This window comes from Octopus sinensis, linkage group LG6, assembly GCF_006345805.1.
Source record: "Octopus sinensis linkage group LG6, ASM634580v1, whole genome shotgun sequence".
Taxonomy (NCBI): domain Eukaryota; kingdom Metazoa; phylum Mollusca; class Cephalopoda; order Octopoda; family Octopodidae; genus Octopus; species Octopus sinensis.
Genome location: NC_043002.1, coordinates 851,793 through 865,139, shown reverse-complemented (window position 1 = coordinate 865,139; position 13,347 = coordinate 851,793). Strand labels below are relative to the sequence as shown.

General features: G+C 40.4%; 2 protein-coding genes across 4 annotated transcripts in view; one reads left to right on the top strand and one right to left on the bottom strand.

Annotated features, from left to right (window-relative positions):
- LOC115212801 (WD repeat-containing protein 37) overlaps nucleotides 1–13,347 on the bottom strand; it is a 203,003-nt gene that overhangs the window by 175,724 nt on the left and 13,932 nt on the right. For 2 of the 3 annotated variants that reach the window (XM_036503539.1, XM_036503540.1), the window contains exons 2-4: nucleotides 11,214–11,226; nucleotides 6,441–6,689; nucleotides 3,060–3,130 (exon numbers count right to left, since the gene is read on the bottom strand). In XM_036503539.1, the coding sequence (XP_036359432.1) occupies nucleotides 3,060–3,130; nucleotides 6,441–6,592 (223 nt within the window). In that variant the 5' untranslated portion in view covers nucleotides 6,593–6,689; nucleotides 11,214–11,226. The remainder of the gene's footprint in view (nucleotides 1–3,059; nucleotides 3,131–6,440; nucleotides 6,690–11,213; nucleotides 11,227–13,347) is intronic. The other variant, XM_029781509.2, reaches the window with a different exon arrangement.
- On the top strand, nucleotides 8,121–8,720 carry LOC115212835 (craniofacial development protein 2-like). The gene has a single exon (XM_029781604.1). The coding sequence runs from the start codon at nucleotides 8,121–8,123 to the stop codon at nucleotides 8,718–8,720; it is 600 nt and encodes a 199-aa protein (XP_029637464.1).

Below are 13,347 nucleotides of genomic sequence, written 5' to 3'. Positions count from 1 at the left end.
GTATTGTAGTTGTAGCTAGTGCCAGTGGCACATAAAAGGCACCCATGCCAGTGACACGTAAAAGGCACCCATGCTGGTGGCACATTAAAAACACCCAGTACAAACCAAAACAGACTAGAGCTTGGTGCAGCGGACTTACCAGTACCAGCCAAACCTTCAAACCCATGCCAGCATGGAAAATAAAGATGCTAAATGATGATGTTGATGATGTTGATGATATTTGTCAAGCTTCTTTTAGTTTCCATCTACCAAATCCACTCAGGTCAGAGCTATAGCAAAAGATACTTGTCCTAGATGCCAGGCAATTGGATTGAACTCAAAACCACATGGGTTCAAAGCAAACATTTTAGCCACATCCATACCAACACCTAGACACACACACGCACAAACAAATGGACTTCAAAGTCAGAAGCACTTACTGCATAACTGCATTTGGATTAGATAAATAAAATGTACCAACCATGACTAACGGCAGATTGTAATATAATGCATCAAAATTTCCAAAGTGTATAAATATGCAAATTAGGCAATCATCCCCCATGATGCCAGCCTAATTTATGATTGCCTTATATAGTTGTTGATGTTAGGGTATTGGGTGGGGAAGTAAACCAGGAACAGTTTCTCTGAGGAACAACAACAAACTGTGAAATGGTCCAACTCCTCCTCTTTCCATGCACCAATGGCACAGGAGGAATGTGTTGACATTTTTATTCCATCCACATGTATAAATAAATACATCATTCACACTAGAGAGAAGTCCTTGACAGGAGAGATGGAGTGTGAATGATGGGGGGGGGTTGTAGGAGTGGGTCACAAGAGTAAGTGGTAGGAGAATGAATGATGAGGATTGAGTGATGGGGGATGAGCAATGAGGGTTGGATGAAGTGGGGATAAATGATTTGGAGTATGAATGATTGGGAGATGAGTATTAAGATGGGGCTGAATGATGAGTATCAGAGAAATGAGTGATGGGAATGAGTAATAGAATGAGTGATGACAGTCATTAATCTGAGATATGTAGCAGTATGAGCAAAGGATAGGGTGATGACAAAAGGCAAATATGACCCTGTAGATGGAGCAATGACAGAGAATGAGGGTCGGTGGCAAAAATGAGTGAGAATATGAGGAGAAACTATTTATAGTGCTTTTATAAAAGATAATGTTACTAGAATTCCATTGAAAAGTAAGTTTTGAGCAAAAGTAGAATCAATTTGTAATCCATTGAATATGAAAACATTGGGTAAGCTTTGAAAACTATGAAACATATCCAGAATACATAATGCAAGTCTTACATCAACAAGTGAAAAGTTGAATGCCAAATGATGGGAAGCTTTCTATAGAGTGTGAAAATGTTGAGCTTTTATAAAAATAAATATAAAACTATTGTCAAGCTTTAATAATGTAAGACAAAGATTATCAAGTTAAGGTTTGACATAGAAAATATTTTATCTTTTTCTGCTTGTAAGTTTTTGAGGGTAGAGTGAGCATGCTTTTGAAGAAGAAAAAGAAAATCCTCTGTAATGCTTTAAAACAAGAATTCCACATCAGCTTTTGGCTCTTAAATTTGCATAATCTATAATGCAAATTAATAATCTCTTCTCATCTTGTTGTCTACATTCTGCTTCACTATGTAAGTGCTTTACAATGTATTTTTTCTTAATTCACTGAGCTTGGAAGAAGGGGCAGGGTTTATGTTTGGTAAGACTGAAGTAGTTGATGTTCTGTTTGAACTATTTACAGGTCAATAAATGAACAAAAGATATGAGCAGGGAAGAGAAGTTTCCAGTGGGATGATGTTCTGAGGATGAAGGATTGGATACAGTGTTTAGGGTGAGGAAAGGATGGCAAGAAGCAGAGGAAGACAAGTGGGGGTACCTGAGTAGTGGAGACACAAGATAAGTCAAATCTGAGGAGTTAGAGCCCATTATAAAAACAACAGAAAATAGAGACAGAGGAAATAGCATGCTTATAGACTGGAAACAGGAGTAGGTCCATTGTGATGGGGTGCCAATCAGCCAAGTGACCCTTCTCTGGATGTTGCCTTGAATGTATGCATAGAAAGTAGCATCCCAGACATTAGCAGCTATAAGGGACTAAAATATCTTCTGGTTCAAGAGAGAAGGGATAGTCTTTGGAGTGTGGTCTTAGCTATGCTAAGGATGTGATTTTGCCAGAAAAGATCCTTGATGAAAGGGAAGCCCAGCATTTGGAGCAACAATGAGGACTCTAAAAGCTAGATATTTCATGTTTAGAGGTACTTTCTTGATATGAGTAATGCTTGAGAAACAGGGTTAACATGACCGCACTGAACAAGGCTTCCAAAGTTAAATAATTCCACTCTGAGTTTGTATATTCTCCTAACCATAATTTTAAATAATTCTATATTTTTATGAAAACATGAATAAAGAAAAGAAAATATTATCTTCTGTTTCCACAAAGGGTTTTTCATTCATCTTTTTTTTTCTATGATTAGTGTTTCAGGCTTATTTATTTTTAATCTTTTTTTCAAATTGAAGTTTATTCTAATTAAAATTTCCATCAAATTCTCATTAAAATTTCCAATGGAGAAGCAGACAATGATATTCAAATTCCCACCATTATATTTGCAGCAAAAACATTCCTCTTATGGTGTCAAGAAATAGTTATATATCTGCTGTTCAAAGTTATACAAGTTATGTTTCACAATATTTATTAAAAAATTATATTCCAACCCAATTCTAAACTCATTTGATATTTTAACAAATATCAAAGTATCTCAGCTTCCTCCTAGTAGTTCTTGCCTTTATACTGACTATAAATTCTAAGAATCTTGCCATGAGTAACACAAAATCCATATAAAAAAATAAAAGATATTTTTTGTCTCTCCTATCACAAATGAGTAAAACACAGTGAAACAATAACTTGGGATTATATATATATACATCACAATAACAATTTTCTCAATAAAAAGTATTCTAATGATGAATTATGTTGAGATTGTAATAAATTATTTTATTCACATTTTGTATATTAAAATAAAGAAATGATCTAAACACATGTGAGAAAAATAAAATACTTACAAGATACATTTTCAGAATAAACTTTCTCAAACTCCCTTTCAATTTGTCCAAATAACCGATACAGTTTAGTCCTGTAAAGAAAATAATATTGTCACACATAAAAAGAGTTTAGAGGGGAATGTGCTTCTGGCAGCAGATGTGTTTTGTAAGTCAAAGCTGAAATAGTGAAGGCGTAAAAAAAGAAAAAAAGACCCAAACCAGAAGTTAAGTAAAATAACTAAAAGATGCTTCACCAGGAACCAGCTTTTGTCTACACAACTTTAATAAGTGTTCCTTTAGGAAAACAAAGTTGCAATGCCTTCAGATGTAGTAACAAAAATGGTAAAGATGTGCAGATAGCTTCACGTCATACAGCTGCATACAGTTGTATACTGCTAATCACTCAGCCATGAAGTAGGAGTGTAAGCTATTCTATGTTTTTGGTTGGTGAGAGGATGGAGATTAGTATGGCCATATTGGAGGTTGATTACAGTATCGTTCATGGAATCAGTGCAACTTCTGTGTGTGGTGTGTGTGTGTGTTGCCTGGGTAATCGCAGTCCAGTCCTATTGCTTCGACTGTCTCACAACATATATCTACTAGACGAGTAGTAATCTATGACATTCTTACATTCTCTTGATTCTCTGTAATCCAGACTGCCTCATGGTCCCAGCAAACAAAATGGAAAAGCTGTTGACCTGGAGGATAGTGAGGGAGATGTGCTGGAACAACCACTCTGACTCACAGGCCTCACACTTGCAGATAACCATCTCCACCCAGATAGCAGTGAGTAGGATATGGTTTGGGGACCAAGAACACCAGAGGTCTCCACTTCCACGAGCTCGACCATAAACCTGTCAGAGGGCAACTGATACTTTGACAGTTTGCTTTCCTCAGCCTGATGAGCAGCAGAGCCTGGGCTAGTAGTTGAATACACCAAGTTGCAGCGGGAGAAGATACCACAGCATCTGGCACCCTAGATGAGAGAATAAGATGATTGTCAAACCATCAAACCTTTACCGTCCCCTAAGTCTAGCTCTGCTGGTTCAAACTGGGAATATCAGGGGCCTTGTAACATCCCACCAATGCAAAACTCAACACCTGAGAGACTTAGTGACCTATAATCAAACAATATGCATGGCACTGACAGAAACACATCTGAATGCTGACATGTTCGATGTTAGATGTTAGATGTTGCCAAATACATATCAAAGTATGTTGTGTTGCAAACTAACAGGAGAGAAAGGACTCACGGTGGAACTCCAGGTGTCACACCTGTAGTCCTGCTGTCACACTCAAACACAGTCTGTGACACACTGGTGGCACACATTAACAGATGAAAATGGTAATATGTACTACATATCACCCACCAGATGCTCCAAATCTTGAGAACTCATTCAAAGGGAGCCTCAAAAAGATGGAAAAAGTGTTAGCCAACATTGATGACAGCCTTCATACACTTCTTTTAGGAGACTTCAACCTCCCTACTATCAAATGGCCTGAGGACTGCCTTCTCTCAGGTATGTCACTGCTTGAACAGAGGCAAGTGGAGTCTCTGCTCAACCTCACAAACATGCTTTTTATGAAACAAATAATATTTCACAAGAAAAAAAAATGCCCAGGACTTCTGCTTCACAGATAATGCAGCAGTCATCCATAATGTTAAAGTAACATTGACAATTCTCTCAGACCATAACATAATAGATCTAACAATGTGCAGTCTGCAGAAAACTGCAGACATGCATGCCACTAGAAGCACCCAAATTCTCTCCAACCTGAACTTTCATAAGGCTGATTGGAAGGGTATTGAAAAAGATGTCATGGAACAAAACTGATCTAGCAGTCTCTCTACACAAGATATTGAAATAAATCTACAATACTTTATGACAACCATGCATGACATATGCAGTAAGTTTGCTCCAAAGAGAATGCCAAACCAACAGAAAAATATAATTCCCAGAGATAATAGGATTCTACTGAGATGACCAGCAAAAATTTCAAACCATCTAAATGATAGCAAAGGATTCTATCACAAACAAACATTGCTCAAGATATGTCCTATCCATAGGAGAGATAGCAGAGCAGATGCTAAAGATTGTAGATTTGTCTCTCTCATGTCAGCAAAGTCGTAGAAAGCATTGTCAGTAAGAAATTGATCACATTCCTCAAAGATAACGGTTAACTCCCTGACACCCAGCACAGATTCTGCTCAGAAAGAAGCTGCCTTACACAGCTCTTGCAGCATTATGATTGGGTGCTGAAACAATTAATGACTCACTCAAACTTGGATGTGGCATATCTTGACAGCAAAGGCTTTTGATAAGGTCAATTATGGAATGAAAAGTCACAAGCTACAGAAACTCAGCTGGGAAACAGAGAGAGTGGTTACTGATGAGACACACATTAGATTTTATTATAGGGAAGGTTGTTCAAAACTTCAAAAGTTGCAGTTTTATTTCTCCCTAACTTTTTAGCTATTATAAAAACAAATGCCTGTTCCAAAAAGCTGATGACTAAATTAAAATTCATTCATATTCATGAAGGTAACTGCTTCAAAATAACTTTAAATTAGAATTCAAAGCTATTAACAAGAAAAATAACAGTGATAATAGGAAAATATAAATAAGAAATAAGTGGAAATTTTACTGATGAGTGTGCTACATTATAAGGCACAAAAAGAAAATGACTCTCCCCAGACACAACAGAATATGCTTCAACACACAAACTCATATAAAGAATCTTGCAAACCAAATCCAAAAACGAAATATAACAATAATAACTTTTCTTGTAAACACCCAAACAGAGCACAACAATTGCCGTCCCATGTTTGCATTCACTTCAATATGTTATAAATGACATTGTTATTTTGATCTCTACTTTTTCATGTGCATACAGTGGTTTTATTATATTTATTTCATTTTTTTTTTCTTTATGAAATGCTTTAACGCTTTTATTCAATAAAGTTCACACACCAAATTAACAGGTTGTCAGAACAGTGTTGGAAATATCAACAGTTTATGTTAGACCACACTGACAATTTCTTCTATCCATAACAAAGATGTTTAACTATCATTTAATCATTTCATTTATCTACAACTTTTTTATAAACCCTAAGTCCACTACATAGAGACCATTTAATTAACCTCTGTTAAATGAGACCCTCATAAGGAACTAGGGAAGATAATAGTGTATCTTCTCTTGTATCAAGATATGAAGACTAAGAATTAGGTAGAGATTCCAATGTTGGGTCTGTGTTCTCTTTCAATTACTTGAAATCATTTTCTTGAACATATAAAAATAATAAAACATTTATGAAAATGCATTATAAACTAATTTTTATTATATTAGAATTTTCATAAACCAACAATGGGAAATGTTAAATTGACATTTTACAATACTTACCGCAATTCTGGTGGCAAAATACTGTCTGAATCAAGATCGTAACGGTTCATATTGGTGATAGTATGTCCCTCTCTGTGTACTCCTCTGTGTCTTCGATATGCTGATTGTGAACTTTTCACTTTGCTTTGTTTAGTGCTCAAATCCATAAACATATTGGAGTTGAGCTCACAAGAATCCTGGGGTAGGCTCCTTCAGCCTCTAATCGCTCTATGTTTGAGAAATATCAAACACAAGCAATGTTATAATCTGAAAACATAACAAAAATAATAATAATAATACAGAAAGGGAGGTGTGTTAGGCAGTTTAAAGAGATGAATATAAGCTGAATAGAAATAGTCACAGGAAAAAAAATTATAATTTTGTTGAAAAAATAAACCACAGTAAAATTACAATTTAGGTTAGGGGAAAAAGTAACAAGAAAATGCGCTTCACATTTCATTTAAATACCATAAATAACTGCTAAAGGATCATCATCAAAACCTTTTAACATCCATCTGCCATGCTGGCATGCGTTGGACAGTTTGTCAGGAGCCAACTGGTCAAAGGACTGCCATGCTGCAGTGTCAGCTTTGGCATGGTTACTACAGCCTGGTGCCCTTCCTAATGCCAGCCACTTAACAGAGTATGCTGGGTGGGTTTTTTGTTCACAAAACCAGAACTAGTGAGGTTACCAGTTAACTGGAGAGGGGTTTAGTGGCTTTATGCATGGTAGAAGGTTGAGTGCAGTTGTCTTGCTATGGAGGTGATGTATAACTAACAACCCTATATTATAGGAAGGTAGGTGGGAATAGGTGAAAGGAAGACCAAGATGGTGAGGTCAAAGAAAGAATATGGGCAAAGGATTGGGAAAGGTGGGTGAATGAGTTCATAAAAGCAAAAGCAGAGAGTAACAGGAGGTTAGAGATGGGGTAGCTGTAACTGGAAGGAATGATAAACAAGAGTGGAGGTGTGGTTAAAGGTAAATATCGAAATAGGGAAAAGTCAAAGACATAGGAAAAGCTGAGGAAGAAGGAGAGGTTTGTAAATGTGTGTGTGTGTGTGTGTATAGACACCACATATATATATTTGAAAAAAAGGGTAGTGATGGCTTTTGGGGAGGGATAATTTATATTTTAATCTTAATAATAATGTTTACAGTGAGTGGTTTCAGGCTATTTCTGCCACTCTTCAGAACTGGACACCTCATCTGCTAGAAATGGTAGTAGCTCACCTCTGCTTCCAACATATATATTTCAAGCAAACACACACAGTCGCTGATTTTGCAACAAACAAAATTGCTAGTTCCAAAATCTCTCTAAGAGATCAATACAGTAGTTGTACTAACAAGTAATATTCGTAGTCACTTCAACATGGTTGTTCGTTCGAATGGACTCTACTGCAATTTTTTAACCCCAAGTGGACATTTCCTCTAGCTGGCTAAAGATGCAGAACTGCATCCGATAAATTGCAAGCAGCCATCCAGTCATAGATGCCATGCCAAAGCAAACATTGGGGTTCAATGTAGCCCTCTGGTATGTTGACTCCTGTCAAATTGTCTAACTATACATACTTCAAAGTCCAACTGTTCTCCTCACCATGGTGCTGGGGGTGACAACGGCATATGGTAAGTATGCTGGCTAAATGCCTCTGGCCTGGGGAAAGACCTGGCCACCTACCCCAGCATCTTGGCCAATATACTCTATGGATCAAAAGTGTAAGAATTTTAATATGATGGTACCAAGCGGTGGGACCCCTGGGCTGCGAGGTACCACATTGGCTACTGGGGAAGAGCACAAGGCTAATCATAATAGCGGCGGTATTGATGACGCGGATGGGGCAAATCCTTCTGGACACCTACCTGCTGATGTAGCCACCAGCGAACTGAGATCCCTGCGCTGCACAAAAGTCACGAAAATTGGAACATGGAACATAAAGGGAATGAACATTGGGAAGTTGGACACCATCCAGAAGGAAATGAATCGGTTAAACATCGATATCCTGGGAGTCAGCGAAGTTCATTGGACTGGCAATGGTTTCTTCAACTCTGGTGATCATACAATGTACTTTTTAGGCAACAGTAAGACCAGACAACATGGAGTGGGATTTGTTCTATACAAGAAAATATCCAAGTATGTTGAAAGTTACCAGACCATCAGTGATCGAGTGATTACCATTCGCATCAAAGCCAAACCCAACAACATCACATTGCTACAAATCTATGCACGAACTGCCGACGCCAAAGAAGATGAGATTGAACAATTCTATGCAGAAATTCCGGGTGCAATCGAGGAAACACCATGAGCAGATGTTGTGTATATTCTGGGAGACTTCAATGCCAAAATTGGAGAAAGGGCAGAAGCAGACATCGTTGGCAAATTTGGATTAGGAGAACGGAATGAAGCAGGAGATCGACTGGTCCAATTTTGTCAAGAACACATGCGGCCAACCTATACTTGGTTTTGGCAACTAAGAAGACGGCTATACACCTGGATGTCACCAAGTGGACAATACCGCAATCAAATCGACTACATCCTATGTCAGCAACGGTGGAAGAGTTCAGTCCAAGCTGTGAAGACGTTCCCTGGGGCAGACTGTGGATCTGACCATGAACATCTGGTTGCCAAGATCAAGATGTGACTCTGCAGTGTCAAGCGACCACCCACTTGCCAGAAATTTGATACCAACAAGATCGGTCCATCATATGACGCTGAGATCAGAAACCGCTTCAAACTGCTCGCCATCAAAGAGAATCAAGAAGCAAAAGAAATATGGTAGAATGTGAAGGAAATTGTCATTGAAACAGCAGAGAAACATGAACTGTACAAGAAACCCACACGATCAGCAAAGTGGATTTCGGAGGAGACTACTGCAATAGCAGAAGAAAGAAGGAGATGGCCAGAAGCAGGGATGAAGTGCGACGCCTGAATGCAATGTTCCAACAGGCCGCCAGGAAGGACAAAAGAGAAATACTGGAATGAGGAATGTGCAAGGGCAGAGGGGACATACAGGAAAGGGAACATGAGAGAACCGGTACCAACGTGTAAAGAAGACCCATACAGCATTCATGGCCAGACAAGCAACCATCCATGGGAGAAATGGTGAAGAACTGCATGACCAAGAAGGGATCAGAAAAAGATGGAAAGAGTACACTGAACAGTGGTAAGCAGGGAACAACCTCGATGAGCAGTCAGAAGAGAAGCCACTGGAACTGGAGCCAGACATCCTGGAGGATGAGGTAGTATGGGCAATGAAACAGCTGGCCAACCGAAAAACCCCAGGTACTGATGGCATTCCACTAGAATTACTCAAGCCAATGCCAACAAAAACACTAACATCGCTTTGCCAACGAATATGGAGAACCGGTAAGTGGCCAAAGGAATGGAAGAGGTCAGTTGTCATCCCAATACCAAAGAAAAGAGATACCAAGGACTGCGCAAACTACCGTACCATCACCCTGATCCCTCATGTCAGCCAAATCCTCCTTAAAGTCATCCAGAATCGCCTGAACACAACTATTGAGAGAGAATTGCCAGAGGTGCAAGCTGGTTTCATAAAGGGAAGAGGCAGCCACGGTCACATCGCCAACCTACGGTGGATTATGGAAGAGGCAAGAGAATACCAAAAGAAGCTGTACATGTGTTTCATCGATTACTCCAAAGCCTTTGACAGCATTGACCATGACAAGTTATGGAAATGTCTGGAGGAAATGGGAACACCTTTACACCTTGTCCAGCTTATTAGATCACTCTATCAAAACCAAGAGGCTACAGTACGGACACCATATGGCGACACTGATTGGGTTGAGATTGGAAAAGGCACTCGGCAAGGTTGCATCCTGTCACCAGCAGCCTTCAACATGTGCGCTGAAAAGGTGATGAGGAATGCAGGCCTGGAGGACAGCAGCATTGGAGTTAGGATTGGAGGAAGAAATATCAATAATCTTCGCTATGCAGATGATACAACCCTGCTGGCGGAGAGTGGTAAGGATCTGGAGGATCTTGTCCTGCTGGTCAAGAAAGAGAGTGAGAAATTTGGGCTGTATCTCAATGTCAAGAAAACGAAGATCATGTCAACAGCAGCCACAACAAGCATCAACATCAAGATCGATAATGAAGAGATCGAAGTGGTTGATGGTTTCATCTTCCTTGGCTCCAAAATAAATCGAGATGGTGACTGCACTCCAGAAATAAGACGGCAGATAGTACTAGGCAGAGAGGCAATGGTCAGTATGAGCAAGGTCTGGAAGAGTAGAGACATCAGACTCACTACCAAATGCAGATTGGTGAATGCAATTGTCTTCCCAATAGCAACATACGGATGCGAGACATGGACACTAAAGAAAGCTGACCAGAAGAGAATTAATGCATTCGAACTTTGGTGTTGGACAAGAATTTTACAGATTCTTTGGCAGCGAGGCTCACCAATGGAGAAGTTCTTAACCAGATCAAGCCGAAACTGTCACCAGAAGCTAGGATCACCAAGCATAGATTGGCATATTTTGGTCATATTATGCAGAGAAAATCCCTGGAGAAGGACATCATGCTCAGAATGGTCAGTGGCAAGAGAGAAAGAGGCCGACTAAGAACCCGCTGGCTTGACACCATCAAGAGTGACACAGGAATGGCCATAGCCAATCTGAAAGAAGCGACCCAGGATAGAACTGGCTGAAGGACACTGATCCATTGAGTAACCAAGAGTCGACTGAGCGGATAGATAGATATATATACATACATACACACATATCTATATACATACATATATATGACAGGGTACCCAAAAGAAAATGCAATTTTACAATATTTTATTTACTTACTCTTACAGGTTTACACACTTTTACCACCTTCTAAGTATTCTCCATTTGAAACAATGCATCGGTCCAGATGCATTTTCTACTATTCAAGGCAGTGCTGGAACTCTTGCAAAGCGATGCTTTTAATGCATCCATCATTTTTTTCTTCAACACTTCTGCAAATTCCGTAGCCCCAACTTTCGTCACCAGTGATGACCTTCAAAGAAAAGGTCTGAATCAACTTCCAACTGTACTTTCAGTTCATGACATGCATTCAGTCATGACTGCTTTTGATCTTCTGTGAGCAAGCAAGGAAGACATAAATTTTGCTGCAACTCTTTTCATTCGCAACTCCTTGCTCAAAATTCATTGGCAGGAGCTCCAGGACACACTAGTCATATCAACAAGTTCATCAATTGTTCAACAACAGTCATCCAAGATCAGTTCATGAATTTTCATTCGTTTGGGAGGTCAACAGTCACCCTGAACAAGGCTGGTCTTCAAGCAACAAGTGACCGTTCCTAAAGTGTGAAAACCACTTGTAAGTTTGTGTTTTGCTCATGGCAACATCCATTTTCCCCAGTAGAAAACACAATTTTACAGAAGCATGCCGTTTCTTTGTTTCAGCCACTGCAAAAATCTATGAACAGGGGAGAAGCACTGCAAAACAAAGATGCCCCATGTAGTAGTACGGCATCACCTAATGACACCCGTCAGCAGACTGATGCCTGAGAGTCACATAAAGTTGCTTCTAACAGTGAAAGCCTGAACTACAATGGGTTTGTTCTACAGAAAACGTTTCTGGTAACTTTTGGGTACCTCCTCATATATACACGCATGTATATATACATGTATTCATATAGGTATATATACATATATGCATATACATACATACATACACATATATATACACATACACAAAACATGTATATGCATACATATTTATACTACCTCTCATCATCGTTTAACGTCCGTTTTCCATGCTAGCATTGGTTGGATGGTTCAACCGAGGTCTGGGAAGCCAGGAAGCTGCACCAGGCTCCAATCTGATCTGGCAGTGTTTCTACAGCTGGATGCCCTTCCTAACAACAACCACTGAGTGAGTGTAGTGGTTGCTTTTTACATGCCACCAGCACAGGCGCCAGGGGAGCCTGGCAAACGGCCACAATCAGTTGGTGCTTTTACGTGTCACCGACATGGATGCCAGTCAGACAGTGCTGGCATCGGCCACGTTCGGACGGTGCTTTTTATGTGTCACCGGCACAGGTATCATCATCATCATCATCATCGTCGTTTAACGTCCGTTCTCCATGCTAGCATGGGTTGGACGGTTCGACCGGGGTTCTGGGAAGCCAGAAGGCTGCACCAGGCTCCAGTCTAATTTGGCAATGTTTCTACAGCTGGATGCCCTTCCTAACGCCAACCACTCCGTGAGTGTAGTGGGTGCTTTTTACGTGCCACCTGCACAGGTGCCAGGCGGGGCTGGCAACGGCCACGGTCAGATTGGTGTATTTTATGTGCCACCGGCACGGAAGCCAGTCGAGGCGGTGCTGGCATCGGCCACGAGTCGGATAGTGCTTTTTACGTACCACCAGACCAGGGATCCTGGCTGGTTCAATTCGATTTCGATTTCGCTTGCCCCAACATGTCTTCACAAGCAAAGGGGGTTGGCAAGGGTGCCTGTCGTACGGTCGCATTGGAGTATTTTACGTGCCACGGCCACGAGTCGGATAGTGCTTTTTACGTACCAGACCAGAGATCCTGGCTGGTTCAATTCGATTTCGATTTCGCTTGCCCCAACATGTCTTCACAAGCAAAGGGGGTTGGCATGGGTGCCTGTCGTACGGTCGCATTGGAGTATTTTACGTGCCACGGCCACGAGTCGGATAGTGCTTTTTACGTACCACCAGGCCAGGGATCCTGGCTGGTTCAATTCGGTTTCGATTTCGATTTCGCTTGCCCCAACATGTCTTCGCAAGCATGGGGGGTTGGCATGGGTGTCTGTCGTCGGATGAGGTTCTATATCGACTTCGTTTGCCTCAACCGGTCTTTGTGTCCAAGGGAGGAAAGGCATTCATAAGTGGGCTGGGCTCACTTGTCCTGCCTGGTCTTCTCACGTACAGAATATTTCCAAAGGTC

Excerpts from the sequence above, each read along its gene's own strand:
- LOC115212835 (XM_029781604.1), top strand. The coding sequence starts at position 8,121 with ATGGATCAAAAGTGTAAGAATTTTAATATGATGGTACCAAGCGGTGGG.